The sequence below is a fragment of the Cricetulus griseus genome, assembly GCF_003668045.3.
Source record: "Cricetulus griseus strain 17A/GY chromosome 1 unlocalized genomic scaffold, alternate assembly CriGri-PICRH-1.0 chr1_0, whole genome shotgun sequence".
NCBI classification, from domain to species: domain Eukaryota; kingdom Metazoa; phylum Chordata; class Mammalia; order Rodentia; family Cricetidae; genus Cricetulus; species Cricetulus griseus.
This window is the reverse complement of record NW_023276806.1, coordinates 152,599,459-152,626,776: the sequence shown is the minus strand read 5'-3', so window position 1 is coordinate 152,626,776 and position 27,318 is coordinate 152,599,459. Positions and strand designations below refer to the sequence as shown.

General features: G+C 39.7%; 1 protein-coding gene across 1 annotated transcript in view; it reads left to right on the top strand.

Annotated features, from left to right (window-relative positions):
* Hcfc2 (host cell factor C2) overlaps window positions 1–23,887 on the top strand; it is a 35,643-nt gene extending 11,756 nt beyond the window's left edge. The window contains exons 8-14 of the mRNA XM_027392534.2: window positions 2,048–2,215; window positions 2,728–2,780; window positions 7,465–7,639; window positions 12,164–12,237; window positions 14,029–14,163; window positions 19,663–19,848; window positions 20,365–23,887. Coding sequence (XP_027248335.1) covers window positions 2,048–2,215; window positions 2,728–2,780; window positions 7,465–7,639; window positions 12,164–12,237; window positions 14,029–14,163; window positions 19,663–19,848; window positions 20,365–20,679 — 1,106 coding nt within the window. The 3' untranslated portion in view covers window positions 20,680–23,887. The remainder of the gene's footprint in view (window positions 1–2,047; window positions 2,216–2,727; window positions 2,781–7,464; window positions 7,640–12,163; window positions 12,238–14,028; window positions 14,164–19,662; window positions 19,849–20,364) is intronic.
* Window positions 23,888–27,318: the final 3,431 nt, after the last annotated feature.

The following is a 27,318-nucleotide window of genomic DNA, read 5'->3' as shown; positions in this document are numbered from 1 at the left end:
GGTATGTATGTCTAAATTTTAGTATGTGCAAGTGAGTGCAGGTGCCTTGAGAAGAAGCCAGAGGCATCTGATGCCCTGGAGTGTGAGCTACAGATGGTTGTGCCTCACCTGATGCATGTGCTGGAGAGTATACTCGGGCCTGGAAGAACAGCTGGTGTTCTCTAGCCAGCTCTTCAACCCTGGATGTCTGTTTCTAATTTCTTGTGTGGAGTTCTCAGTGGGCCTTTTAAGTCCAGTTGTATAGAAAATTATTTCAGGATTTACATTTTAAAAGATTCCCTCCATGTCTTCTACCTTAATATCTGTTTGGTCTATATCCCAGACTTTTCCAAATGTTTGCTTTTATTCAGGCATGAGTTGCCTTACTTGGAGAGGTATAAACAGCTTGGATTGTTAAAGGGATGGTGGAAGAGGTCATGGAAATTGTTGAAGGAACTGGGCCATCTGGTCTCCTAACTCACCTTGAAGCATGAAAGCAACCCTAGGCAAAATAAAGTAACTAGTTTAGGAAACAGGATTGGACTGGCTATGGCCTCTTGGCCATATGTTCCTGACCCTCAGTAAAAAGATACATTTGAGGCTGGGGAGATGACTTAGCAGTTAAGATACAAGGGCCTTCCAGAGGACCAGGGCAAAATTTGAAGCACCCACATGGTGCCTCATAACCATCTGTAACTCCAATTCCAGGGGATCCAACACCTCCTGGCCTCTGTGCACCAGACGTGCACATGATGCACAGACATACATGAAAGCAAAACACCTTCATACATAAAATAATTATAAAAATATTTTTGGGCTGGAGAAATGGCTCAGAGGTTAAGAGCACTGACTGCTCTTCCAGAGGTCCTGAGCAACCACATGGTGGCTCACAACCATCCGTTATGAGATCTGGTGCCCTCTTCTGGTGTGCAGATATACATGGAAGCAGAATGTTGTATACATAATAAATAAATAAAATCTTTAAAAAAAAAGAAAATACTTTAAAAAATATTTTAAAGAGATAGTTTAGCCGGGCATTGGTGGCGCACGCTTCTAATCCCAGCACTCGGGAGGCAGAGGCAGGCGTATCTCTGTGAGTTTGAGGCCAGCCTGGTCTCCAGAGTGAATGCCAGGATAGGCTCCAAAGCTACACAGAGAAACCCTGTCTCGAAAAACCAAAAAAAAAAAAAAAAAAAAAAAAAAAAAAAAAAAAAAAAAAAAAAGGACTTGCTTTGGACAGCTGAGCAAATCAATAAGATGAATTTTCTTAGCTAACTGTCCAAAGCTAGGAACATACTTCCTCTGCACTGTGAAGCACACTGTCATTCTAAGTATACACAGAAGATTGGACTGTACATAGAAGATTTGTCATAAAATACATAATCTCAGATCTTTTTTGGTTTGTTTTTCAAGACAGGATTTCTCTGTGTAGCTCTGGCTGTCCTGGAACTCACTCTGTACACCAGGCTAGCCTGGAACTCAGAGATTCGCCTGCCTCTGCCTCCCGAGTGCTAGGATTAAAGGCACGCGCAACCACCACCTGGCTATAATATCAAATCTTAAAGATCTGTTACTTGTGGAAATGTTAGCAATATTTTATACCAATGTTATATATTTTGGGTATACTGATTATTGTTAAAGGGGTATTAAAACTTCGTATTTTTCCAAAATATATTCAAGTAATCTTTGCTAACAGCAGTTTTTTTTTAGCAAGTATGCTGTTGGTTTAAAATTAGTTTTTTAAATTAAAAAAAATAAAATTTCTAAAGTAAAACAACAAAGTAATAGTTGTAGAGCACCCACTCTCCCCCTCAGCCTTTTAGGCACGATGAGGCATGTTCAGGGCAGACCCATCAGCCTTCTGATTCTAATGACACGAGTAGTGTGGTATTTGGTAGTAATTAAATCAGAGCTTCAAACTATTTGACTAACTATCTTTGTTTAAGTATATGCAGTACATAGGTGCAGTGTTCATTGCTGGTGTTTTCTAAGCTCCTATCTACCAAAACTGTTGGTAAATTATTGTTGCATGTGAAACTAAAGGCACTATATAAATATTCTTCTTTAGAGAAACCGCCAGCACCATCACAAGTCCAGTTGATCAAAGCTACTACCAACTCTTTCCATGTCAAGTGGGATGAAGTGCCGACGGTTGAAGGCTATCTTTTGCAGTTGAATACTGACTTGCCATACCAAGCTGTACCACCTGATTCTTCGGCAGCACCAAATATGCTAGGTAACTTAAGTGTCATGCTTAAAGAATGCATGTCTGCTCATGTGTGTTCTAAAAACATACTGCAGGAAGCCCTGGGATGATGCTAGGTTCAGGAAAATGCATGAATTTTAACATGTCCTGGTATGTACCTGGCGAGCCAGCTCTCCTGAGCGTCAGCTCTGAAGCCTGGCTGTCTCACTGTTGTAGCAGAGCTCAGAAAGGTGCAGAGTGTTGTCCTCCAGCTCATTCTGTGTACTTTTATAGTCTGTAGCACTTGAGTTCCAGACATGTTTTTAATTAGCTTTCAGAAATATTTCACTGGTTTTCAAAAGTGTTTTTAACTGAACAGGCCCTTGGAAAGTAACAAAATTTGTTACAGTCTAAAGCAGCTATTAAATAAACTATTAAGAAAGCAAATAAACTTGGATAAAGATGATATTTTAATCTTTAATATGTAAATTTAAAACTATTTACAACATATTTGATGGATGCTAATTAAGAGCATATCAGTGTGAACTTTTTCATTCCTACAGGAGGCAGGATGGACCCTCACAGACAAGGCAGTAATAGCATCCTTCATAACAGTGTAAGTTGAAGCATCTGTGGTGACAAATGAATATTTATGGCTTTAGTCCTAGTTCTTATTGAGGGTTTTTGCATTTTATTCTGAATAAGGGTCATTACTCCTGGCTTCATTTGAGGATCATCTCTGAGATGTCCAGGCAGCCCAGTTTCCCGGGGCTGGGGGTGAGGCTCAGCAGTAGAGTTCTTGTTAGCATACACGAGACCCTGGATCTGTCTCTAGCATCACAAAAATAAAAGGAGAAAAAAGGTTCCAGAGACTTACTATGACAGAAGCCTGAATTGAAAGACCTTGTTGAAAAGAAGCCTAGTTTCATTGAATATAGCATTGGATGCTATTCTATTTGAATTGATCTTAAGGAGCCAGGCATGGTGGTGCATGTTTGTAGTCCCAGCTGTTCGGAGGTGGAGCCAGGAGGTCCAGAGGATCAAGGCAGACTCAGCTATACTGTTGAGTTCAGAGCCAACCTCAACTACCCAAAACCCTTGTCTCAACCAACAAAAAGTAGTATTGTATGTTTATGTTGTGATATTCTTAGATGTCACACATATTTATTCTGAATCTTTAAAATATAATTTAAGTATATTTGCATGTTTAATTATTTCATTTACCAAAGACTATCAGTAGCTAAACTGAACAACTTGTGTGAGTTCACTTGTTCCTTATGAAGGTGGACATGGTAATTATTTGTGGACACTAATGGCTCAGCTTATTAAAATTCATTATTTTCATACGGGAAACTACTGTTGATATCAGTGGAACCTGTACGTGGGAAGCGATGAGATACAGTCCTGTTGTGAGCATGACTGAGGGCCAAGAGTATGAACTGTAGTTGTCCAGGAAGGAGAGAGTGCACATTTTGCTCATAGAGTTTCTGAGTAGCCTGTTTTAGAAGACAAACTACATTACATTATATGTGTACATGTGTCATGAGTATTGTATATTATACATGTGTATGTATATCATAAGCTGAATGGTACCACATGGTTTGTGAGAAGACAGTGGGTGACTGCCTTGCCTCTCCTGCTCTTAGATCTTCTACAAAAAAAACCTCCTTTAACCATTCTAGCTTTCTATTAATATCTTAACTATGCACTCTTGAATGAAATCCTGAGTGTGGTAGCCCAGCATTTGGGAAGCAGAGGCAGTAAGAGCTCTCTGAGTTTGAGGCCAGCCTGGTCTTCATGTTAAGTTCCAGGACAACCAGAGCTGCATAGTGAGACTCTTGTCTCAAAAAAAAAAAAAAAAAAAAAAAAGCAAAAGAACAACAATAAATAAAATCCTTATTTTGCTGTGCCTTTACTTTCTAGCCTTTGATCACCTGTCTTCAATAAGAAGGTGAGGAAACTGGGAGTGGTGGTGAGTGCTTGAAATCCCAGTACTAGGAGGAAGGGACAGGAGGGTTCTCAGGGCCTGCTGGCCAGCCCACCAAGCCGTCCTCAAATTCTAGGCCGGTGGGGGACTCTTGTCTCAAAAACAAGGTGACAGCATTCCTGAAGAATTGCTGCCGAGGTGTCCTCTGGTCTCCACACACATGGGCAGACATGTTCACATGAATGAACATACACATACAGAAAAAATAATGGAAGGTGAAGATTTGATGATACCCCTTCCCCATTTTATACTCCTCTCCAGCCTTGAAATATTTTTAGTGGAGATGAACTTAATTGTTTGTGTTAGGATGATGAGGTGTCCGTAGATGAGCCACGTAGTGTGCTGTTAGTATTATTCCTTCACAAACAACTTTGCTTTTCCTGCCTTTAACTGCCTCCCTTTTTTAGTTTTTTTTTCCTTTCCTGTAATAATTCATAATACAATTCCAACATCTAAAGCAATTTCTTTTTTTGTGTCCTGGAACCCTTCATGCTATAGTCCAGGGCCTCCTAGGCTTTTTCAACTCACAACCCTTTTTTTTTTTGCCCAAGAAAATTTTGTATAATCCAATATGTAGGTATATAAAATAAGTGTACAAAAGAATATTTGCTAATATTCATAGAAAAGTATATTGTGTGTGTGTGCAAGTATACATTTTTATGCAAGATCACATACGCAAGAGGTCAACACAAGGTATCCTCCTCAATCACTGTACTGTATGTCAAGATGGAATTTCCCTGAACCTAGGTCTTGTGAATCCAGCTGGACTGGCTGGCCACAAACCCCAGGGATCCTCCTGTCTCCACCTCCCCAGCACTGGGGTCACAGGCATACACCACCATAATGCAGCTTTTTTCGAATGTTTTTATTTGGGTCCTCATGTTTGTGCATCTCCCCAGACTGAGAAAGGACTTTTTTTTTTTTTTTTTTTTTTTTTGGTTTTACGAGACAGGAGACAGGGTTTCTCTGTGTAGCTTTGGAGCCTGTCTTGGCATTCGATCTGGAGATCAGGCTGGCCTTGAACTCACAGAGCTCTGCCTGCCTCTGCCTCCCAAGTGCTGGGATTAAAGGCGTGCGCCACCAACACCTGGCAAGAAACCACTTTTAAAATAGTTATTTGGTATATATACAATCTTACCATTATTAAAGAGAAAGCAAATTTGCATACTAATGAGATGGTTTGTACTTTCTTAACTGGAGGATTTAGAACATCTTCAATGTTTTTGAAAATTGATGGCTATTTTGATTTTATTATTATAAATGCTGAGAACACCACTACACATAAATAATGTAGACATAATGGCAAAGTATGTTTAGATCCATACCATACATTGTTAAAAATTCTGTCCTAATTCTTTGTGAGCCAAAATTCATGTAATGGTTTCTGTAAAATCCAGGTCAGCAACTCAGCAGCAATTTAAAAAGAAATCAAATATCTAGAGGCCAGTAAGGTGGCTTAATGAGTATAAGTACACACACAACACACACACACACACACACACACACACACACACACACACACACACACACACACGAGTAAAACAACAGCAACACTGGAGTATTTGAAGAAAGACAGGTAATTTTTTTTTTAATTTTTAAATTCATTTTGCATACCAACAACAGTTCCCCCTCCCGCCTCCCCATACCTCCCCCCAACCCACCTCCCATCCACTCTTCAGAAAGGGTAAGGCCACCCATGAGGAGTTAACAAAGCCTGGCACGTTAAGTTGAGACAGGACCAAGCCCCTCCCCGATGCTTCAAGGTTGAGCAAGGCATCCCACCATAGGGAATGGGCTCCAAAATCCAGCTCAAGTACCAGGGACAGATCCTGGTCCCACTGCCAGGGTCCTCGCAAATCTACCAAGCTACACAATCTCCATCCACATGCAGAGGGCCTCGTTCGGTCCAGTGCAGGTTCCCTAGCTGTTGGGCTCCCAGTAGCTCAGGTCAGCTGTCTCTGTGCCCCCCTCTTACCCCCTTCTCTCTCTCCCTTCTCCCTTCCCCCCTTATGATCTTGACCCCCTTGCTTATATAATCTCTCCTCCCTTCTTTGACTCAACTCCCACAGCTCAGTCTGGTGCTTGGCTGTGGATCTCTGCATCTCCAAGGCAGGACATTTTTATGGGTCCATGGCTATATAATTGATGATGTATGTCATTGATAAGTTGAACCTCCATACAGTTTAAATGTGTTCATTATAGTATATTTAGGAAGATAAATTAAAATGTCATTAATAAAATCCCTGTCTCTCCCCCTCCTCTCTCCTTCCCTTCCTCTTTCCTCTTCTCTTCACTGGACCCCATCTTCTCTGCCCCAGCCTCCCAAGCATCCAGAATCACATATCTAGACCACCAGGCTCAGCAGATCTTCCTAGATGTGTGATCAAATGTTTAATAGTAAATAGTATAGACATGTAGTATGTTGAATCATCATATGTAAAATTCAGTCATACAGAATTATTCATTTGCTGAAATTTTTCTTTTAGGAATCATCAACTCTTTCTGCTATGTGTCTAGTTTGTTTTTAGAAATTGAGTAACAAAATTGACTAACAAAATGGTTCAGTGAGTCAAGAACTTGGTAGGCAAGCCTGACCACCAGAGTCCAGTCCTTGGGACCCACATAAGAGCAGGAAAAACCGACTCCATAAAGTTGTCCTCTGACCTCATGGGTATCATGGCACCTGTGCACCCTCTCACATTATGTATGCACACAATCAATTAAAATTGTTAACGCAGGCAGTGGTGGCACACACCTTTAACCCCAGCACCTGGGAAGTAGAGGCAGGTGGATCTCTGGGATTTGAGGCCAGCTGGGTCTACAAATCGAGTTCCAGGACAGCCAGGACTACACAGAGAAAGCCTGTCTCTACCAAAAAAAAAATGTTAACAAAAACTCTGTAAAGTAAGCAGTTTTCATGACCTCACCTGCATTACATAAGTATTTTTGAAACAGCTAGAGTAAAAATATAATCTTTGAAGCAAGGAAATTAAGTTTAAAAAATCTTAAAGATACCAGGTTAAAGAATGATTATAAAAATTAGGGATGTAATTTTAAATGTTTTGCATTTTGGTAAATTTGTTTCTGTTGTTGATTTGAGAGTCTTATTTCCTAGCCTAGGCTAGCCTAGAGCACTGGAGTTTTCTGCCCCATCTCTCAAATTACCTGGAATTACAGGTGTGCACCACCACTCCCCATTGTTGAATTTACTTTCTCAAATGTACTTGTAAATTACTTGGCTTGCTTCTTTTTTAAAAGTATTTCTATTTTATTGAACACTACTTGCTATGATGAACTGTTTTATTCCTTGTAGGTTAGTGATACAGTAAACAGTGCAAAAACTGAACACACAGCCATGAAGGGAACTTCAGTGAAAAGCAAACCAGATTTCAGAGCAACAGATTCTAATGCTGGTTTACATTCACCTTTGGCACCTAATGCTTCTAATAATAACAGTTGTGTGACGGATATGCTGTGGAAGAATGAAGGTATAAGGTTACATTTTAAATAAAATTAAACCTTTATAACATTGATAGGGAATTCTAGAGTTATTGAAAAAGTAGATGTTACACTATGATGGTGGTGGTGGTGGTGGTGGTGGTGGTGGTGGTGGTGGTGGTGGTGGTGGTGGTGGTGGTGGTGTGTGTGTGTGTGTGTGTGTGTGTGTGTGTGTGTGTGTGTGTGTGTGTGTGTGTGTGTGTGTGCACGCTTTGAGACCAGGTCTTACTGTGTTGTTTTGGTTGGCCTAACAGAGCTCCAACTGCCTCTGACTCTAAAGTGCTGGGATTAAAGGCAAATACTTATATTACATGGTTTTGGTCATTTTCTTCATAGTGAACCTCATTGATAAATTGTAAGTATGAAATTTCAGTCAGGGAAATTCTTGTGTGTGTGTGTTTTGTGTTTCGAGACAGGGTTTCTCTGTGTAACAGTCCTGGCTGTCCTGGAATTTGCTTTGTAGATCAGGCTGGCCTCAAACCCACAGAGATCCGTCTGCCTCTGCCTCCCAAGTACTGAAATTAAAGGCCTGTGTCACCACTACCCAGGCAGTTGGGGAAATTCTTGTTGACATGGATTTTGGTCAGTGTGGTCAGTGTGACTTTCCTTGTATTTTGTTTCTGTCACTTTTTAAATATATGAGGTTATTTGTTCATTTTATTCCTATTTCAAAATTCTGAGAGCTGTGCTTGCTGAGTGGTTGTCATTTAGTAAACAGTTGTGTTTACTAAACAGCAGGTATCTGGATTAAGGTGACTCAGTTATGGGAACTGTTCATTGATCACTTGAGTTCACAAGAGAGCACTTAATTTGGTGGGTTTCTTTTTCTTTTTCTTTTTTCTTTTGGTTTTCGAGACAGGGTTTCTCTGAGTAGCTTTGGAGCCTATCCTGGCACTCGCTCTGGAGACCAGGCTGGCCTCAAATTCACAGAGATCCTGCCTCTGCCTCCTGAGTGCTGGGATTAAAGGCGTGCACCACCACCACCCGGCTGGTGGTTTTCTTATTTGAATGTTCTGCTGTATTTTGCTTTTTAGTTTTTTATATTTTTGGTTTTTTAAACAGGATCTCAATTTGGAGCCCATTCTAGTCTGGAACTCACTGTTGTAGCCTGGGCTGAACCAAATTTGTGGCAATCTTTCTGCCTCAGCCTATAAAATGTTGAGTTTGTAGGCATGATCCATCATGCCCAGGTTATATTTGAGTATTCAGATGCCATTGAGATATATATCAGGTATTGCTTGTGATTTCAATATCTGAATATAGACAGAAGTTTATGTTCTGCCTGGTCCCACAACCATTTAGTCCAAAATAAACACATAGAGGCTTATATTAATGATAAACTGTTTGGCTGATGGCTCAGGCTCCTTATTGGCCAGCTCTCTCTTAATTATCAACCCATTTCTGTTAATCTGTGTATTTCCACATGCTCTTGGCTTACTGGTGATGTCTGAGCTTCTTGCTTTTTCAGCAGCTCCATGGAGTCTCTTTGACTCCACCTACCACCTTTCACTATCCATGTTTGGATTTCCTACCTGGCTAAATCCTGTTTGTTCATTGGCCAAAACAGTTTTATTCATCAACCAATAAGAGAAACATATTCACAGCATGCAGAAGGATATCCACTATCGTCTGGAATTATTTTATAAATTTTATTTTGGTATATCCTTAGAATAGAAATTTAGCTTTTTAATTTTAAGATTGTGATAGCTGTCCTAAATCTAATTGTTCAAGGATTCAAATATAAGGGAATAAACATTCTTTTGATGTCTGTTTTGAAGAGTAGAAAAAATTGTGTAGAAAGATTATTTCCTATGCTATTCTTCTTGCTCTTACACAAAAGAAGCACTTTTGTTGATTTTCCTTCCCTTTTTCTTGTTTGTTTTTTCTGGTTTTTGTTTGTTTGTTTGTTTGTTTTCCAAGACAGTGTTTCTCTGTGTGGCCCCATCTGTCCAGGAACTATCTCTGAAGACCAGGCTGGTCTCAAACTCAGAGATCTGCCTGCCTCTGCCTCCTGAGTGCTGGGATTAAAGTGTGCAACACCACCACTGGGCTTTTATTTTATTTTTCTTTTGAGATAGTCTCATGCTGTATTCCAGACTATCTGGCTTTGAGCTCCTAGTGATTCTCCTGCTTCACCCTTCCAGGTGCTGGAATCACTACATCTGACAGGGTCACTGACTTTCTTGATATAAAGTTATTGCTTGGTATAGATAAGCTTGATCCTAAACTTCCAATTTAAACTTTCTTATTTGTAGTTTTCTGTCTTACAAAGAAGTTTTATATACTGAAAGCAAACTTGAGCTTGAGATTTACAAATCTTCAGTAAAATTGGTACTGAGCAAATAGTAAAGGCAGAGGATGAAGGTGGCTGACCCATCATAGACACTCTGTGAGGGGCTGGGCGGGCTGCTCAGCCTCAGGACATTTTTGTTTTGTTTTGTTTTGTTTTTGAGACAGGGCTTCTCTGTATTGCTTTGGAAGATGTCCTGGAATTCCATCTATAGACCAGGCTGGCCTTGAACTCATAGAGATCCCCCTGCATCTGCCTCCCAAGTGCTGAGATTAAAGGTGTGCTTCACCAACGCCCGGCTAGGACATTCTTTATAGACTGCAAGACCTGCCAGTCTATGTTTTCAGGAGGAAAGGAGTGATAGGGTCAGATTTGTTTCCCCTGACCAGAGAAAGAGACATTTTAGGAAATAATTGAAAGACTGGGTAGGGCTTCTTTAGTACCCTCAAACAGATGTGCATAAAGACAAAACAGTGGGTAAGAGAGAGCAGAAAAAGACAGTGAAGAGGCTCTTAGAAAGGTATAGTGAGTAAACGTGGCAGCTGGTTGGTTATGAGAGAAAAAAAGCAAGTCAAGTAAGACTGCTTTAGTTGAACCTCAGAACGGATGCTGATTTTCATCAAAATGAAGATGCAGGAACAAGAACACCTTAGGAAGAATACTCTACTCTGAGCTTAACCAGGGTACTTGAGGAACATACTGGGCTGTTTAATATGTGGATGTGGAGTCTAGGAAGCAGTTCTCAGCTATGTATACAAATGTAGAAATTATCTAAAATATAAGTTCACAAGAGCAGAGGCCTTGTTGACGTGCTCACTGCTAGATTCCCAACAGCCAGTACTGTGCCTGGGACATATGTGCTTGACTGGTGAGTGATTCGTGACTAGTGTTTACAGCATAGGGTATACAAAGAGAAGGACACTCAGCTTAACACCTGATAGAAAAATTTCTGAAGAAGGTAACCCAGCTGGAGAGAGTGAGAAAGGAGGCCCTTAGCTTAGGAAAAGATAAATGTTGAGGGTGGATTGCTTGTTTGTTTGTTATTTTTGTCTTTTCCTTTTTGGTGGGCATTATAGTTTGACTCTTGGTATATGTATGTTTACCAGCTGAAGAAGTTTGTGCAGCATGAACCCTGTTTTCCTTCTCTGTCAGAGAAGTAAACACAATAGGCTCCTATAGGAGCCTTCAGTATTGTGGGCTGAATGACTGTAACTCATAGGCACCACTGTTTTTCTTCTACAATGGGAAAGAAGACAAAATGGACAGGGTCATAAATGCAGCTCCAGTTTAGGCAGGAGAAGGCAGAGCACTGAAGAAACCCACCCCCCACCCCAAAACTGAGTGACAAAGTCATTTGATCTGTAGTGTAGTAGCAAACAAAGTCATGATTTAGAGTGGAGAGGGGAGCTGAGATGTTAGATGTCCATGGCAGTTCCAGTACACCTTCTAAACATTTTCTACCCAGTGGTTAATCCATATTAGTACTGTGTGCACTGCTCATGTTTGTGACTTTGAAAACTGAAAGCACCAAAACATTGACAGCAAAAGCAGCAACCTCAGCATATGTATGTGTCCTGAGTAGTTGCCTGGACCTAATGACAATAATTCTCAAAAAAAACTGTGTTCTCCAGTGCTGTTTCCAGCATGCAAACAATGGTAGCCCAGTAGACCGTTAAAACTGAATCATCCAGCACAAATGGGACAGTTGCTAAAGATAAGACCTCACTAACAACATTCAGTACCAAATCTAAGTTTGGAACATGTTTCACATACTGTATTTTCAGCCATTTATGCTTTATTATAAATCATCAGAGTTACCGATATAGATGGAAATTGTATTCCACTGTGGAGCAAATCATGAGGCAGTTAAGGTAAAATATATAAAATATATATATAAGGTAAAATTTATAAAAAAATATATAAAAGTTTTTTTTCTTTGACTTTTTGGTGTGTGTGTGTGTGTGTGTGTGTGTGTGAGACAGAGAGAGAGAGAGAGAGAGAGAGAGAGAGAGAGAGAGAGAGAGAGAAAGAGAGATTCTGGGATTGAACTGATTGAGATATCTCTCCAGCTCCCCAGTCTTTTGGTTCTTTTAATCATGGTAAAATACACATAATACAGACTATGTTTAAGTGTTTGGTGACATTAAATACCCATATATTTACAAACTGTGTTTTAATATGTCTGTGTGACTATTTAATACTTAACTGATGGTTTGGTTTTCAGTTGATGAAATATGTGCTCTGCCTGCAACTAAGATCAGCCGTGTAGAGGTGCATGTTGCATCAACGCCATTTTCTGTAAGTATATGATCTGGTGGTGATGCATGTTATAGATGAGTTTGTGTGTTTAAATAAAAGGCTCTCAGGTCTCATGTAGTGAGGAATTGATTGAGTGGATGAGTAGGAAGTGTCTATGACACAGTTAGTGAAAAAGATGGCTGCAATAATGCAGATTTTGTCTACTCGTAAACCATACAATACACACATCTTACACTCTCAGCACACCAACTCACAATGCATCCTCAACTGCTAGGTGACTATCTGTGGGATGTGAGGCCACAGATAGTTTTGACATTCTTCTCCATGCTTTTTCTATTTTATGTGTGTTTAAATGAACATACATTTGTGTGAATTAATGTAAATCAAATTACTGGTTAAAGAATATGTTGTGGAACAGAAGTACTTGGGTAATTACTTCACAGGAGCACAACAGAACATTGCTGTAATACATTGACATGTAGGCTAGCCCAAGAATCAGACAACCAGTATTGCCTTAATTAGATAGATATGAGGATCATACATACTGTTTTAGGGTTAAAACAACGGTCATTTCACTTTATGGCTGTGATTATTTTGATTCCTTGCTTGTCTTTTAGGATCTTTAAGAATTTTCCATAATTTTTTTTTTCATTTTGGGATTTTGATCATGTATTTTCCTTCTTCCATTGGTGCTCACTTCCAGAACGTTAAGTCTGTGTTTGTAGTCTCTTCTCAGGGAAGGATTAGTAAATGGAAAGATTTTCCTTTTGAATCTGTTATATGATGTACTAGTCACAATTGTGTTTGTTATTTCAGTTGGAGCCAGGTGCTTCATCAAAGCCATTTAAGTTTTTACAGCTTTAGGTGTCCCTAGCCTTTAAAGACTCTTGTAGTTAGTTGACTTTTGTCCTGTGTGCTAGCCTGAATAACAAAAGCCACTCGAGAGGGATGGGTGTGCACCTCTGCTGCTGTGTCTTGAAGTCAGAAATAAATAACTGAAGCGTACATTTGTGTTGAACTTCTAGAAACAGTGTCCCATTTCTAAGAAGATGGTTTTAAAAAGGTAGCTCCTCTCCACTGAGAGGAGCTTTAAGTCAGAGAAGGTCTGGTTTTTGTTTGTTTGTTTTGTATTTCTGAGACAGGGTCTCTCTGTATAGCTTTGTAGACCAGGCTGGCCTCAACACTGCTATCTGCCTGCCTCTACCTCCCGAGTGCTGGGATTAAAGGTGTGTGCCACTGCTGCTCAACTGAGAAGATCTGTTTTTAAAGCAGAGAAAAGAAATGCAAAACAGTTTAATCTACTCCTCTTTTGAGTATATATTGAAGTATATTCAAATTGCATTTTAGTTTTGAACATTATTTTTCCCCTTTTAGGTTTGAAGGAGCACAGGTATTTCAAATACAAAGATCACTGCATCTCTGCTTGTTGGTTTTGAATCTAGAGAAAAGGCCAGCTTGGAATAGAGCTCTCTACCTGTTACTTTTGGAGCAGATACTAGCATTTCTCTAAAGGGACTACACTTTCTGAGAGTCTCTGAAATGGCAGTGTTCTATACAACAGCTGGCATTTTAACCTGCCACTGATTGGGAAGGATGCTAACTACACCCAGGTTAATAGTCGCAAACTCCTAGCAGAGAGTCCCTGTTATACCCTGTGTTTAATTAGCATCCCCATTCCATTGTCAGTGGCCTAGTCTGTTAAGACCTTGTTCATTATGAGCTGGTAATGTGTGCTGTTCACCCATGTACACACTTGTAGATCACTGTATGGGATTATTGACATTTCTACATCAATAAGGTCTTCATAATTTTTCCTTTCTCTAAAATTAGAAAGAGACACCTTCAAATCCAGTGGCCATTTTGAAAACAGAACAACAATGGTGCGATGTGGGAATTTTTAAAAACAATACCGCTTTGGTGAGCCAGTTTTATTTGCTACCAAAAGGAAAACAAAGTATGTCAAAGGTAATTCTTGGTGATTTTCTACATTTTGAGGGCTGAATATATAACTGTAACAGAATGCATATCTAGCATGTGTGTAAGTTTGGCTACAATTCTTAGCATTTCAAAAAGCAAGCTAAATATACAAAAAGTGAATTATAAACCTTGAAAATGAGATTATTTGTTCTAACTGAAGGTCATTTGAAGGAATGAAATTGGGATCTTTCTACAGCATATTATCCATAGTTCTGTATGTGTAATCCAACATTATTTAATGCTGCTTTTGTAAATACAGCACAAATATTTCCTTTAAAAAGTATTTTGCCAGATGGTGGTGGCATACACCTTTAATCCCAGCATTCAGGAGGCAGATCTCTGAGTTCCAGGACAGCCAGGTGAGTTCTAGGACAGCCAGGGCCACACCGAAACCATCTCAGAAAAAACAAAAACAAACAAACAAAAATACAGACACAAAAGAAAAAACTTGCTTCAGGCTGGGCATGGTGGCACACATCTTTAATTCCAGCACTCATCAGGCAGAGGCAGGCAGATCTCTGTGAGTTTGAGGCCAGCTTGGTCTACATAGTGAGTTTCAGGACAACTAGAGCTACATAGTGAGAGTCTGTCTCTCTAAAAAAAAATGCTGTGCCCAATTATTTCAGATAAGGGGTACCCCAACCAACCTATATCACACACACACACACACACACACACACACACACACACACACACCACACCACCCCACCCCCACCCCCACCCACCCCCACCCAGTTTAGTTTCTCTAGTAAAACTTTTGGCATCGTTTCCTCTTTTTTCACATTGGATAGTTTCTTTTCTTTATTTTAGAAACAATCTTATTTTACATATCAATCCCCCATTCCCTCGCCCTCCCATCCTCCCATGCCCCCCACCAGCCCTCCCAACCCACCCCCCACTTACTCCCCAAGGATAGTGAGGCCTTCCACTGGGGGAATCATCAAAGTCTGTCACATCATTTAGGGGAGAGCCTAGGCCCTTTTTCATGTATCTGGCCTGTAAAAGTATCCTTCCATAGGGAATGGGCTCCCAAAGTTCATTTGTGCTTTAGGGATAAACACTGGCTCCACTGTAAGAGGTCCCATAGACTGCCCAGGCCTCCTAGCTGGCACCCACATTCAGAGGGCTTGGTTCGGTCCAATACTGGTTCCCCAGCTTTACAAATAGGGTCTCTGTGCTCTCACTAGGTCAGTTCAGCTGTTTGTGTGGGTTTCTCCAGCACGGTCTTGGCTCCTTTGCTCATCCCTCCTCCTTCTCTACAACTGGATTCCAGGATTATGGCTCAGTGTTTAGCTGTGGGTGCCTGCTTCTGCTTCAGTCAGCTACTGGATGAAGGCTCTAGGAATGGCAACCAAGGTAGTCATCAATCTGATTATAGGGGAAGGGCATCAAAGGCAGCCTCTCCACCACTACCTAGATTCTTAGTTGGGGTCATCCCTGTGGATCCCTGAACATTTCGATAGTGCCAGACATTGCTTTAAACCTATACTGGCTCCCTCTATCAAGGCATCTCCTCTATTCCTCTCCTGTCTCAGTCTTCCTGATCCCTCTTGTTTCCCCCTCCTCCTCCTCTTCTCCCCTTCTGTTTTTCCTACCTCCCTCCTCCCCTCCTCCAAGTTTGCTCAGGGGTTCTTGTCCCTTTCCCCTTCTCTGGGGGAACCATATATTTTTTCTCTTAGGGTCCTCCTTGTTTCCTAGTTTCTCTGGTGGTGTGGATCGTAGGCTGGTAGTTCTTTGCTCTAAGTCTAATGTCCATATATGAGTAAGTACATACCATGTTTGTCTTTCTGCGATTGGGTTACCTCACTCAGGGTGTTTTCTTCCAGTTCCATCCATTTGCCTTCAAATTTCAAGATTTCATTGTTTTTTATGTACCACATTTTCTCCATCCATTCTTTGGTTGAGGGGCATCTAGGTTGTTTCCAGTTTCTGGCTATTAAAAACAACGCTGCTATGAACATATGTCCTTGCTGTATGACTGTGCATTCTTTGGGTATATGCCCAAGAGAGGAATTGCTGGATCTTGAGGTAGACTGATTCCCATTTTTCTGAGAAACTGCCATACTAATTTCCAAAGTGGTCTTCCATGTTTGCACTCCCACCACCAATGGAGGAGTGTTCCTCTTTCTCCACATCCTCTCCAGCATAAACTGTCATTGGTATTTTTTATTTTTATTTTTTATTTTATTTTATTTACATCTGGCTGGTGTAAGATGGTATCTCAGAGTTGTTTTGAGTTGCATTTCCCTTATGGCTAAGGATGTTGAGCACTTTCTTAAGTGTCTTTTAGCCATTTTAGATTCGTCTATTGAGAATTCTCTATTTAGTTCTGTACCCTACTTTTTAATTGAATTGTTTGGTGTTTTCGTGGTTAGCTTCTTGAGTTTATTGTATATTTTGGAAATCATCCCTCTGTCAGATGTGAGGTTAATGAAGATCTTTTCCCATTATGCGGGCTGCTGTTTTGTCTTGTTGACTGTGTCCTTTGCCTTACAGAAGCTTCTCAGTTTCAGGAGGTCCCATTTATTAATTGTCAGTGTCAGTGTCTGTGCTACTGGTGTTATGTTCAGGAAGCAGTCTCCTGTACCAGTTCATTGAAGGGTACCTCCCACTTTTTCTTCTGAGAGGTTCAGGGTGTCTGGATTTTGGTTGAGGTCTTTGATCCATTTTGACTTAAGTTTTATGCATGACAATAGATATGGATCTATCTGCAGTCTTCTACATGTCAGCATCCAGTTATGCCAGCACTATTTGTTGAAAATGCTTTCTTTTTTTCATTGTATAGTTTTAGCTTCTTTGTCAAAAATCAGGTGTTTGTAGGTGTGTGGGTTAATAGCAGGGTTTTCAATTCAATTCCATTGGTCTATTCCTCTATGTTTGTGCCAACCCCAACCTGTTTTCAGGACTATAGCTCTATAATAAAGCTTGAAGTCAGGGATGGTGATGCCTCCGGAAGTTCCTTTATTGTACAGGTTTGTTTTGGCTAACCTGGGTTTTTTTTTTTTATTTTACATGTAAAGTTGAGTATTGTTCTTTCAAGGTCTGTGAAGAATTGTGTTGGGATTTTGATGAGGATTGCATTGAATCTGTAGATTGCTTTTGGCAAGATTGCCATTTTTACTATGTTGATCCTACCTATCCAAGAACATGGGAGAGCTTTCCATTTTCTGGTATCTTCTTTAATTTCTTTCTTTAAAGACTCAAAGTTCTTGCTATACAGTACTTTCAATTGTTTGCTTAGTGTTACCCCAAGATATTTTATGTTGTTTATGGCTATTGTAAAGGGTGATGTTTCTCTGATTTCTTTCTCAGCACATTTATCTTCTGTATATAGTAGGGGTATTGATTTTTTTTTTTTTTTAGTTAATCTTGTAAATTGCCACTTTGCTGAAGGTGTTTAGCAGCTGTAGGAGTTCCCTGGTAGAGTTTTTCTTTGCTTTTCTTTTTGTGTTTGGAGACAGGGTTTCTCTGTGTAGCTTTGGAGTCTATCCTGGCACTCGCTCTGGAGACCAGGCTGGCCTTGAACTCACAGAGATCCGCCTGCCTCTGCCTCCCAAGTGCTGGGATTAAAGGTGTGTGCCCAGCGCCTGGTAGAGTTTTTCAAGTCACTTATTTAAACTATCATATCATCTGCAAATAGTGAAAGTTTGACTTCTTCTTTTCCAATTTGTATCCCCTTGATCTCCTTTTGTTGTCTTACTGCTCTAGGTAGAGCTTCAAGTACAATATTGAAGAGATATGGAGAGAATGGACAGCCTTGTCTTGGTCCAGATTTTAGAGGAATAGCTTTGAGTTCCTCTCCATTTAGTTTATGTTGGCTGTTGGTTTGCTGTATATTGGTTTTATTATGTTTAGGTATGTTCCTGTTACCTCTGATCTCTCCAAGACCTTTATCATGAAAGGGTGTTATATTTTGTCAAAGGCAGCCGGGCGGTGGTGGCGCACGCCTTTAATCCCAGCACTTGGGAGGCAGAGGCAGGCAGACCTCTGTGAGTTCGAGACCAGCCTGTTCTACAAGAGCTAGTTCCAGGACAGCCTCCAAAGCCACAGGGAAACCCTGTCTCGAAAAACCAAAAAAAAAAAAAAAAATTGTCAAAGGCCTTTTCAGCATCTAGTCAGATGATCATGTGGTTTTTCTTTTTCAGTTTTTTTTATGTGGATTACATTGATGGATTTTCGTATGTTGAACCATCCCTGAATCCCTGGGATAAAGCCTACTTGATCATGGTGGATGATTTTTCTGATGTGCTCTTGGATTGGGGGGTGACATGGTTGGAGTTGGGCCAGAGCAGAGCCCACACTCACATCCACATTGAATATTTTCACTTCTTCTTCTTCTTCTTCTTCTTCTTCTTCTTCTTCTTCTTCTTCTTCTTCTTCTTCTTCTTCTTCTTCTTCTTCTTCCTACTACTACTACTACTACTACTACTACTACTACTACTACTACTACTACTACTATTATTATTTTGGCTTTTCAGACAGGCTTCTCTGCTTAGCTCTAGCTGTCCTAGAACTCTCTCTCTGTAGACCAGGCTGGTCTGGAACTCAAAGAGATCTGCCTGCCTCTGCCTCCCAAGTGCTGGGATTAAAGGTGTGCTCCACCACCACCCATTGAATATTTTCAATTCTTGATTTAAAAAACAAAGTCTGGTAAACAATCATTACTTTTATGGCTAAAGAGATTTCCTGACTGGAGATGAATCTATGTCCATATAAGGATATATCCATTGTAAAGACATGTTAGCTGCCTACTTTTTCTTAAAGAACCAAAGAGCGGAAAATCTGCAGCTAGTAAACATGAGTTTGAATTTCTAGTTCCAGTATTCTTGAGTGTGAACTGAGGCAAGTCAGTTGTCTAAACTCTCTGAGACCTGGTGTCCCCCCTATACAATAGAGATCATCAGGTTTCCAGAAAGTGTGATGGCCCACTGGCCCTCTCTCAGCAGATGTGCTGATAGTTATGAAGAATAGATACAAAATGTTTGAAAGGTATAGATGTTAAGGTATTGGCACACAAGAGCATATCATTCTCTAACATTATTCAGTGTTAGTCACTTCTTTTCTGCCAAACTTGCTTACCTGTCTCTAAAGGAAATTGCTCCTAGGAGACCATTATATGACAGCAAGTCTGAGATTCTTCTTCCTGTTAAATTCACAAATGAAGAGTTATTTTGTTTATTGTGATATCACCTCTGATTTTGGGTTTTTTTTCTTTCCTTCCTCTCATGTGTAGAATTTCCTTGCCTTTCTCCTTACAGGCAGAGGTTCAAATCACCTTCCCTTTGGATCTGAGTCTATGATCAGGAAGGGCTTAACGGGTTCTGTATGAGAGTTTTACTCTTTGTGTGAGAAAGGGAGATACATGAATTGGAACTATAAAATATAGCTCATTCTTAAGAAGTTTTGTTTAATAAAAGTTGAATAATTATAACCTTGAAATAACAAATGTACCCTTTTTTTCTGACTTCTATCTATCTTACATTTTAGGCAGGAAATGCAGATGTACCTGACTACAGTTTACTTAAGAAACAGGATCTTGTCCCAGGAACAGTATATAAATTCAGAGTTGCTGCAATCAATGGTTGTGGAATAGGCCCTTTCAGCAAAATCAGTGAATTTAAAACATGTATCCCTGGTTTTCCTGGAGCTCCTTCTACAGTCCGAATTTCCAAGGTAATTTATCAGGTCCAGTAAGAGTTGTGATGCAAATGATTCAAAACTTCTGGATTTCGAAGTTCTTACTAGCACTTGTGAAAGATACCTCAGAGAGGCAGATTAAATGTTTAAAAGTATGTTTTGGTAGCCATGCATGGTATTTTGCAGTACCAAATTGCAAGTAGAACTACAGCATAAAACCACAGGACTGGAAATATTGTATTGTCCTGTTTCCATCACCCAGAGTTCATTTTGGAGAGTTAAATTTTAGGACATATGAAGTTGCATTGTATTTTATAATAACTCTTGCATTTTGTTAAGGAATAAAATCCCCTCTTGGGATACAATAGGCAGATTCTGGCTATTTAAGCCTCACTTTGTGAAAGTGTGTGTAAAGCATAGAGCTGGGTAGGGTAAAGTCTTAGCAGTCAAAGTTCTGATGTCTAGTGCAGTGAGAGAAGGAAGGAAAGGTTCTGAGCTCTAAAGTCGCCATCTGTGACACCAGAGAACCACCTGTCTCTTGCTCTTCTCCAGAATGTCGAAGGCATCCACCTTTCCTGGGAGCCTCCAACTTCACCGTCTGGAAATATTTTGGAATACTCAGCGTACTTGGCTATCCGCACAGCACAGGTGCAAGATAATCCAAGCCAGCTTGTGTTCATGAGAATTTACTGTGGTCTTAAAACCTCGTGTACAGTGACTTCTGGGCAGCTTGCAAACGCGCATATAGATTACACATCCAGACCTGCCATTGTATTCAGGATATCAGCAAAGAATGAAAAGGGTTATGGACCAGCCACTCAAGTTCGATGGCTTCAAGGTAACAATAAGAAGGCACCTTTGAGTTGAGTTGTTTCTATTAAAGCTGTTGTAATGGTTATTTATTAGTGACTGGTTATGAAGACCTGTTCTTTGAGAGTATTCTCTGACTGTATTTCTAGCAGTTATGAATTTGAGTTTGTAAGTTGTTCTTAAAATGTATTTGCTCACTTCTAGATCTAAATAAAAATAGAAAGAAGCAAAGACTGACAATTAGTATATGGATTCTTCCTTACCCATAAAGCTACTTACAAAGAAAAAAATAACAAAACAAAGATAAAAGCTGTAAGGTGTATTTCCCCTTATCTTTTATAACAGCTGCATAACTCAGCCATCCTGCAGCTACTAAGAGGAGTCTAGTAACTGGCTGTTGTACACCTTTCTGTGGTGAGTGTTCCACATTGTAAATGCCCTGCCTGAGTACCCTCTGACTTTATCCATGAGCAGCGCTCTTCTATCAGCTATTTCCAGTGCATAGGATTTATGATACAACTTTAGTAACTATTTTATTCCTTTATTTATAGTTAGCACAAGCTTAAGAAGTTAAAAGAAAGAGAAAGACAAGTTCAGGAACTTTTTTTAATTTCTGAGAATCATAGCAAAATATGAAAAGGATAGTGGATAGTCTCTTGATTTGTGTATGTCCAATATATCTGACTATATCTTTAGCTAAAGCACTTAGTCTCAATGGCCCTTCATTTCTTCACTAGCAGGTAAGGGAGTTAGAAGAGTTTTCTGTTAAGGTTCTGTTTCAGCTCTAAAATTTTGTATTTTCCTTAGAAATTGAGTGGTTCCCTGAACGTTGTCATTTGTCAGCAGTCTTACTGGCTCTAACTGTGCTTTCCATCATTTCATTAAAAATCAAAGGATAGGTCTTCCTCTTGAAGAAAGAGGGAGTCACCTTAACAGGACACAGGTTTTTAATATGTTATTCACATTTGTAAGATTTTTGTAAATGGTCTAAATGTTTTATTTTTGCATTATTTTTACCTCAAAATTGTATACGCTTTTTTATACCAGAAATAAAAGCATTACACAGTCAATTCAGGCTCCTTATCACCTTAGAGATACAGATAATTCATGACCATCCGACTGCAGGTCACTTACTTTACACCTTCTGAAGTCTCCTAGTTTAACCTCTTAGTTTGGGAATGAGTAGGTACAGAGCAATAACTTGGGAAAAGACATTTCAGACTGAGAGCTGCCATAACTGCAAGAGCACAGGTCTAACTTGTTTTGCCACACAATCTCAATGCCAGTTTAGGGTAACTGAGTAGCTATGCCCTTCAACTTTACATATGCCCAGTGAAGATGAAGCTAATTATGAAGAATTGATATATATGCCATTACTAACTTAAAGTGTATAGAATATTTTAATATATAATTTTTGTAAAGACTGGGATTTTTATACTACAGTATTTGTAATTAATGTGTCTCACTAATTAAATTTCTCTTGAAGAAAATATGCAAACTATTAGACCCATGAGTGGTTTCTGAACTCTAAAGATAAAATAAATGCACTACTCTGGTGTTGTTAGAATACCTTTTTTGGGTACATGAATCCTTAATCATTAAATGGGTACTTTCCAAGCAGTGTTTACAAGGAGCACCTCTGGTTGGTTATTCCAGCAGCTCCCATGAGGAGAGCTTTACTCTGCCTTCATTTAATTTACGTGCTTTGCTTTGGGCAGTGCTTGCTTTTTGCACTAGTAGACTTTGAACTTACCTCATTATTATGTTTATAATCATTTGTGTAGCTTCCATGACGTGTCTGAAAGAAGCTAAATGTGTCTTAACCAAAGTTACATGGTATGCAGATTTGCACATATCAAATGGTAGGCTTTGTTGTATGTATGTGCTCAGCTTAGAAGAATAGCCAGTTACAGGAAGTACATGTTTCAAGACCAGTTACTTTATTAGAAAAATTTTGGCTTTCAATCCCTATCCTCTACATTAATTAACAGTTTACACTTTGAAACATTTATCTTATTGTTGAGGAATAAGTTGATGTAAAGCAGACTAGAATGTTGGTTTTTAGTGTGTGCACTTTTTTTTATCTATTTAGGATGTTATTTAGTTTATTTTGCTTAAAGGCATCTTCTAGCTCAGGAGACAGATAAGAGCCCAAGGTTCTAACATACAACTTGCTTCTTTGACAAAAGGGTAGCCTTTCTATACCAAGCAATTTGTTAAAAAAAATAATAAATCTTTTTACCTTGAGAATTGCCCAAATTGTATTTTTTTCTTCATTGGCCTACTTCCTTAAGCATAAGTCATTTTTTCTGTTTCTGTTATGGGACTAGTGACTGAAAGATACCCTTAGCAGATTTGTGTGGCTTTGGTGTTATTAATTCATGCAACGTTAGAACTGCGAGAGCATTAGTATAACAACTCGCCATGCTAATGTGAGCACCTGTAGCTTCTGAGGACTCGAACATTGTGAAGCTTTGATCCATATCATGTAGACTCTTTTCTTTTTTCAACCATCTCTTCTTCCTTCCTTCCTTTTTTTTTCTGGTGCTGGGGATTGAATTTGGGGCCTGGGCACTAGGCCAGTGCTCTAAAACCAAGCTATACCACACCCAGGCAGGTATTTCTCAATAAGAGGATTTACATTAAGTTAAATTTCTTTCCTCTCAGAGTTGTATAACAGTCTCTGTGTCACAAGCCTCTTTCCTGTGTTCTGGACTTTGGTTGAACATAAAAAGTAAAAATATTATTGATATTGCATGCTCTTAGAATTATGTTTTCTGAACAACTGTATTGGATTTATTTTAGTTTAGCAAATTATTTTGGCAATATAACTAGAAATAAGTTATATATAAACTCTGTATTTAAAGATTAAAATAATCTGATTGCATGTATGAGGTACCCTTGCCCCATAATCTAATTACATGTTTAATCATCTGTAGAGAATTTAAACTGTTCATCGATTATTTCAAAGACTTGTAGACTAGCAAAAATGGGTTCTGCTTAGAGAGTGTCTGCTATAACTGAAGGGCTTTTATTTTAAAATGATAGCACTTACAACGTAAAGACCATTTGTTACATCCTGTCTGCAGTGATTAGTCTTTGGAGCCCCTGTAGGTATCTGCTCCTAATGGAGAGACTGCAAGTAGGCTTGGCCTTTGGCCATCTCAAGTGTAACTGTTGTGTTTCCTAAGGCTTGACTTTAGGCAGTTCTATGTATTGTGTACCAATGATATGTAAAATAAAAGCACCCTTTTGCTATAAACAATTACAGGTGTTATTATTTACTTTGAATGATACACAGTAGTGGTGGCAGAGCCAATCTGTGCGATGCTGATGGGTGTGTCATTCATTGGAATACAAAGGTAGTCTCTAACTGAAGTCGGACTGTCTAAAAACTGAAGTTAACTTGTGGACAGGAGTCATTTTCTCCAAGATTTGATGCCTGCTTGTCCCTTCCTGTGTTACAGTTGTGCTGATCTGTGTGCAAGTAAACAGACAGATGGCCCAAGAGACAGTCTGGACTAGACTTGTTTTCACCTTTGGAGTCTTTTGTTTCCTTTTCAGGTATAATGTTGCATTTCCCAGATCCAGGGGGCTCTCTCATCACACTTCATCTTGTCACATGAGCACCCCTTTGGAATTTGCACAGTCCCCTATGTCTGTGATGCCACATCTGTCTATCTCCACATACTTCGTCCTGTCTGTAATCCACATTTCCACTCCTGCCATTTTTATTAACTTGACCAGTCTGGCCACACCTTCCCTGACCTATTCCACCTTCAGGGACATCTAGCTGGTGCATTAAGTCTTCTTTCTTCACAGTCCCCAAAATACTGTCCCCTTACTTGTTAGCATTGTCCCTTTCTGGTCTCTGATGGTGGGTGTTTGTGCAGACACTTGGGTCTTCATGGTCTTCCATCCTGGGCTGTCAATGGCACCTTAAATATCTGAACAGGTGAGTGAAGAAATTTGCCATCCTTGTATTCATCCATTCCCCAATCTCAAATCTTGGTCTCAATGGAGGTGGTTCTGAAGGAGAGTGGTTGTAGTGTATTTATTATGCTGGGGAAATACACAGTACAGCTTTGTCTTGTCTCACCCTGCATGGGGTTCTTAACTAAGGAAATTACAAGAAAAATAATGGGTTTAAGAGGGAGATGCTAGATCTCAAAAAGGAGGGCCTAAGTGGAAGTTGTTCTAGGATTTAACAAGATTGGTGGGGCATAGAGACACTAAAAGATCAAAGTGATCTAAAAATCTGTCAGAAGTTAGTATCTTGGTTTTTGTTGCTGTTGTTGCTACCTTTTTTGTGCATTTGTTTGTTTTGATACAGGCTCTCACTATGTAGCCCTGGCTGTCCTGGAACTCACAACAAAGACCAAGCTGGCCTCAAACCACAGAGATCCACCTGCCTCTTCCTCTCAAGTGCTGGGGTTAATGGCGTGTGCAGACACATGGGACAGAAATGAGTCTCTTCCTGACACTGGAAAGCTGTGTATCAGCAGAAGTGTGGAGAACTGCACTCTCTGCTGCTCTCTGAGGCAGGCCACTGTCCTCCCTTCTAAGCTTGTTGGGCAAGACACTGTTTTGCTTTATTCTGTAACATAGGCTAACTTTGAGCTCCTGGCACTCCTCTGCCTCAGCCTCTCAAGTGCTGGATCACAGGCCTGAGGTACCATACTTATCAAAGCTTCCTACAGGGACGCAAGATGCCCTTGGCCTTACCCCCTTCAGGTCTAGTTAGAGTTATAAGTTCCTGTGCTTGTCTATTTCTGTAACTACAATGTATCATTCTGATCATGCATGGGAAAACAAACTATAACATTCTCGGAGAAATAAAAAAACAAGTTCTTTAAGCTGAGTGAAGGCTATAGAATCTCAGGATTGTTAGCCTCCTGGTTCCAAATGGCTCTCCATCTTCCTACCAGTGTGCTGCTTCTGTCCTCTGCAGAACTAAAATTTAAAAGAAAGAAGAAAATGTGTGCTTGGGGCGGGGTGGGGGATGTCTCCGGATCCTAACAGTAAAACACAGCATAGCAGGTGCATGACAGATTTTGAAGTCCCCAGTGTTTGATGCACAGACCTCCTTGTTCATTCCCATAAAATTGGGTGAGGTTTAGGGCTACGTTGATAGCTAGGTGTGGATGTGTCTGCACTCATATTGTCGATGGATAGCCATAGCAGCTCCTGAGGAGTTGCTGGTGTTCTCAGCCTCTTTTGCTGCCACAACTAGTCTGCCTTTTCCCACTCCATAAACCAGGAAGATAAAAACTTCAGTGACTGATGGGTTAAATATTTCAAGAGTTTTTTTTTTTTTGATTTTCAGAATTTCTGAATTGATAACCAAAATATTTAGTGAATTCTTCCTTAGGAGAAAGTGTACCTTAACTGCTACAAGTCTATAAAATGGCACAGACAGGGATGATATTGGCAGATAAAATGGTTGATATTTTTTGCATGCCCAGAAGGAAGCGGCCCTTGATGAAGATAGAGAGGCAGTTGAGAATGACTATATGTTGACCAGGCTTTGCATATAGTTAGCACATAAATACACAATTAGTAGAATGTGCCTAGACAATAGTATTTGGTAAGGAGATGTGGTATGCTTTACATTGCCAATTTGTTTCTCATCAGAACCCCAGGCTAGCTTGGACCTTACGAAGTCCAGGCTAGCCTTGAGCTTGCAGTCCCACTATGTCTGGCTCATTATCTGCTTTATAGAAATAGTTATACACATGCAGAGATGTGGTGATGACTGAGGGCTGATATGGAAGGGCTTATTGGATCTTTCCCAGCTTCAGTGAGGAATCATCCACACTTGGTTGTTTTGTATACACGGACTTGCCCATTATTGTTGGCTGCATCTCATTTGTACTATGGTGACTGAAGTAGTGGTTTCATCTGGTTTGGTGGAGTACTGTACAACTGCACATCTTTTTGTTTAAAAATATTTGCTGTGAACCAGTGCGTGCCAACCATAAACTGTATGGGTAAAGTAAGTAAAATGTTGAAACTTTTATCAAGCTTTGCTTAAGAAGCAGAACATTCCTAACTGCTTAGAGACACCTTTAGTCTCTTCTCCCTTCACACACACCATACCATGTAAATGCTCAGGATTTGTTTTTAGCAATTATTTCCATGTGTTTATTTGTAGCCCTATCAGACATGTGTATATTCTTAATAAAATGTTTAGATTTACCAGGTTGTAAACTACTTTGTAAAAGTAATCATGATATATGTATTCTCCTGTGGCATATTTTCTGGTATTTTTAAAAATTTATGTACATGTTTATGCACATGGTTATTTCATGTCTTCACTGATATATAATATTCCATTATCTTACTATTCTACAATTTTATCTGGTCTTCTGTTGGCCAGGATTTGAATTATTTTCAGTTTTTTGCTATTGAAGACAATGCTGCTGTGGTCATTCTGGCCAATTATAATGTAAACTCTGTGTTCCTTGCCGTATTCATTGTTAAAAGCAACGACACAGGACAGACACTCAATAAATGTTTAAGGACTGTGTAGTTTCTTGTACCCATTTCCTTGTATGTGCAAGAGTTGTTCTATGACAGCTGTTTTTGAAGAACTGCACTATGGTTCAATAACCATACCTAAAAAGGTCTTTGAGGACAACTCTTTTCATGACACCACTGAGACATTTGTCCTTTTTATTGCTTTTCCCCAAGTTT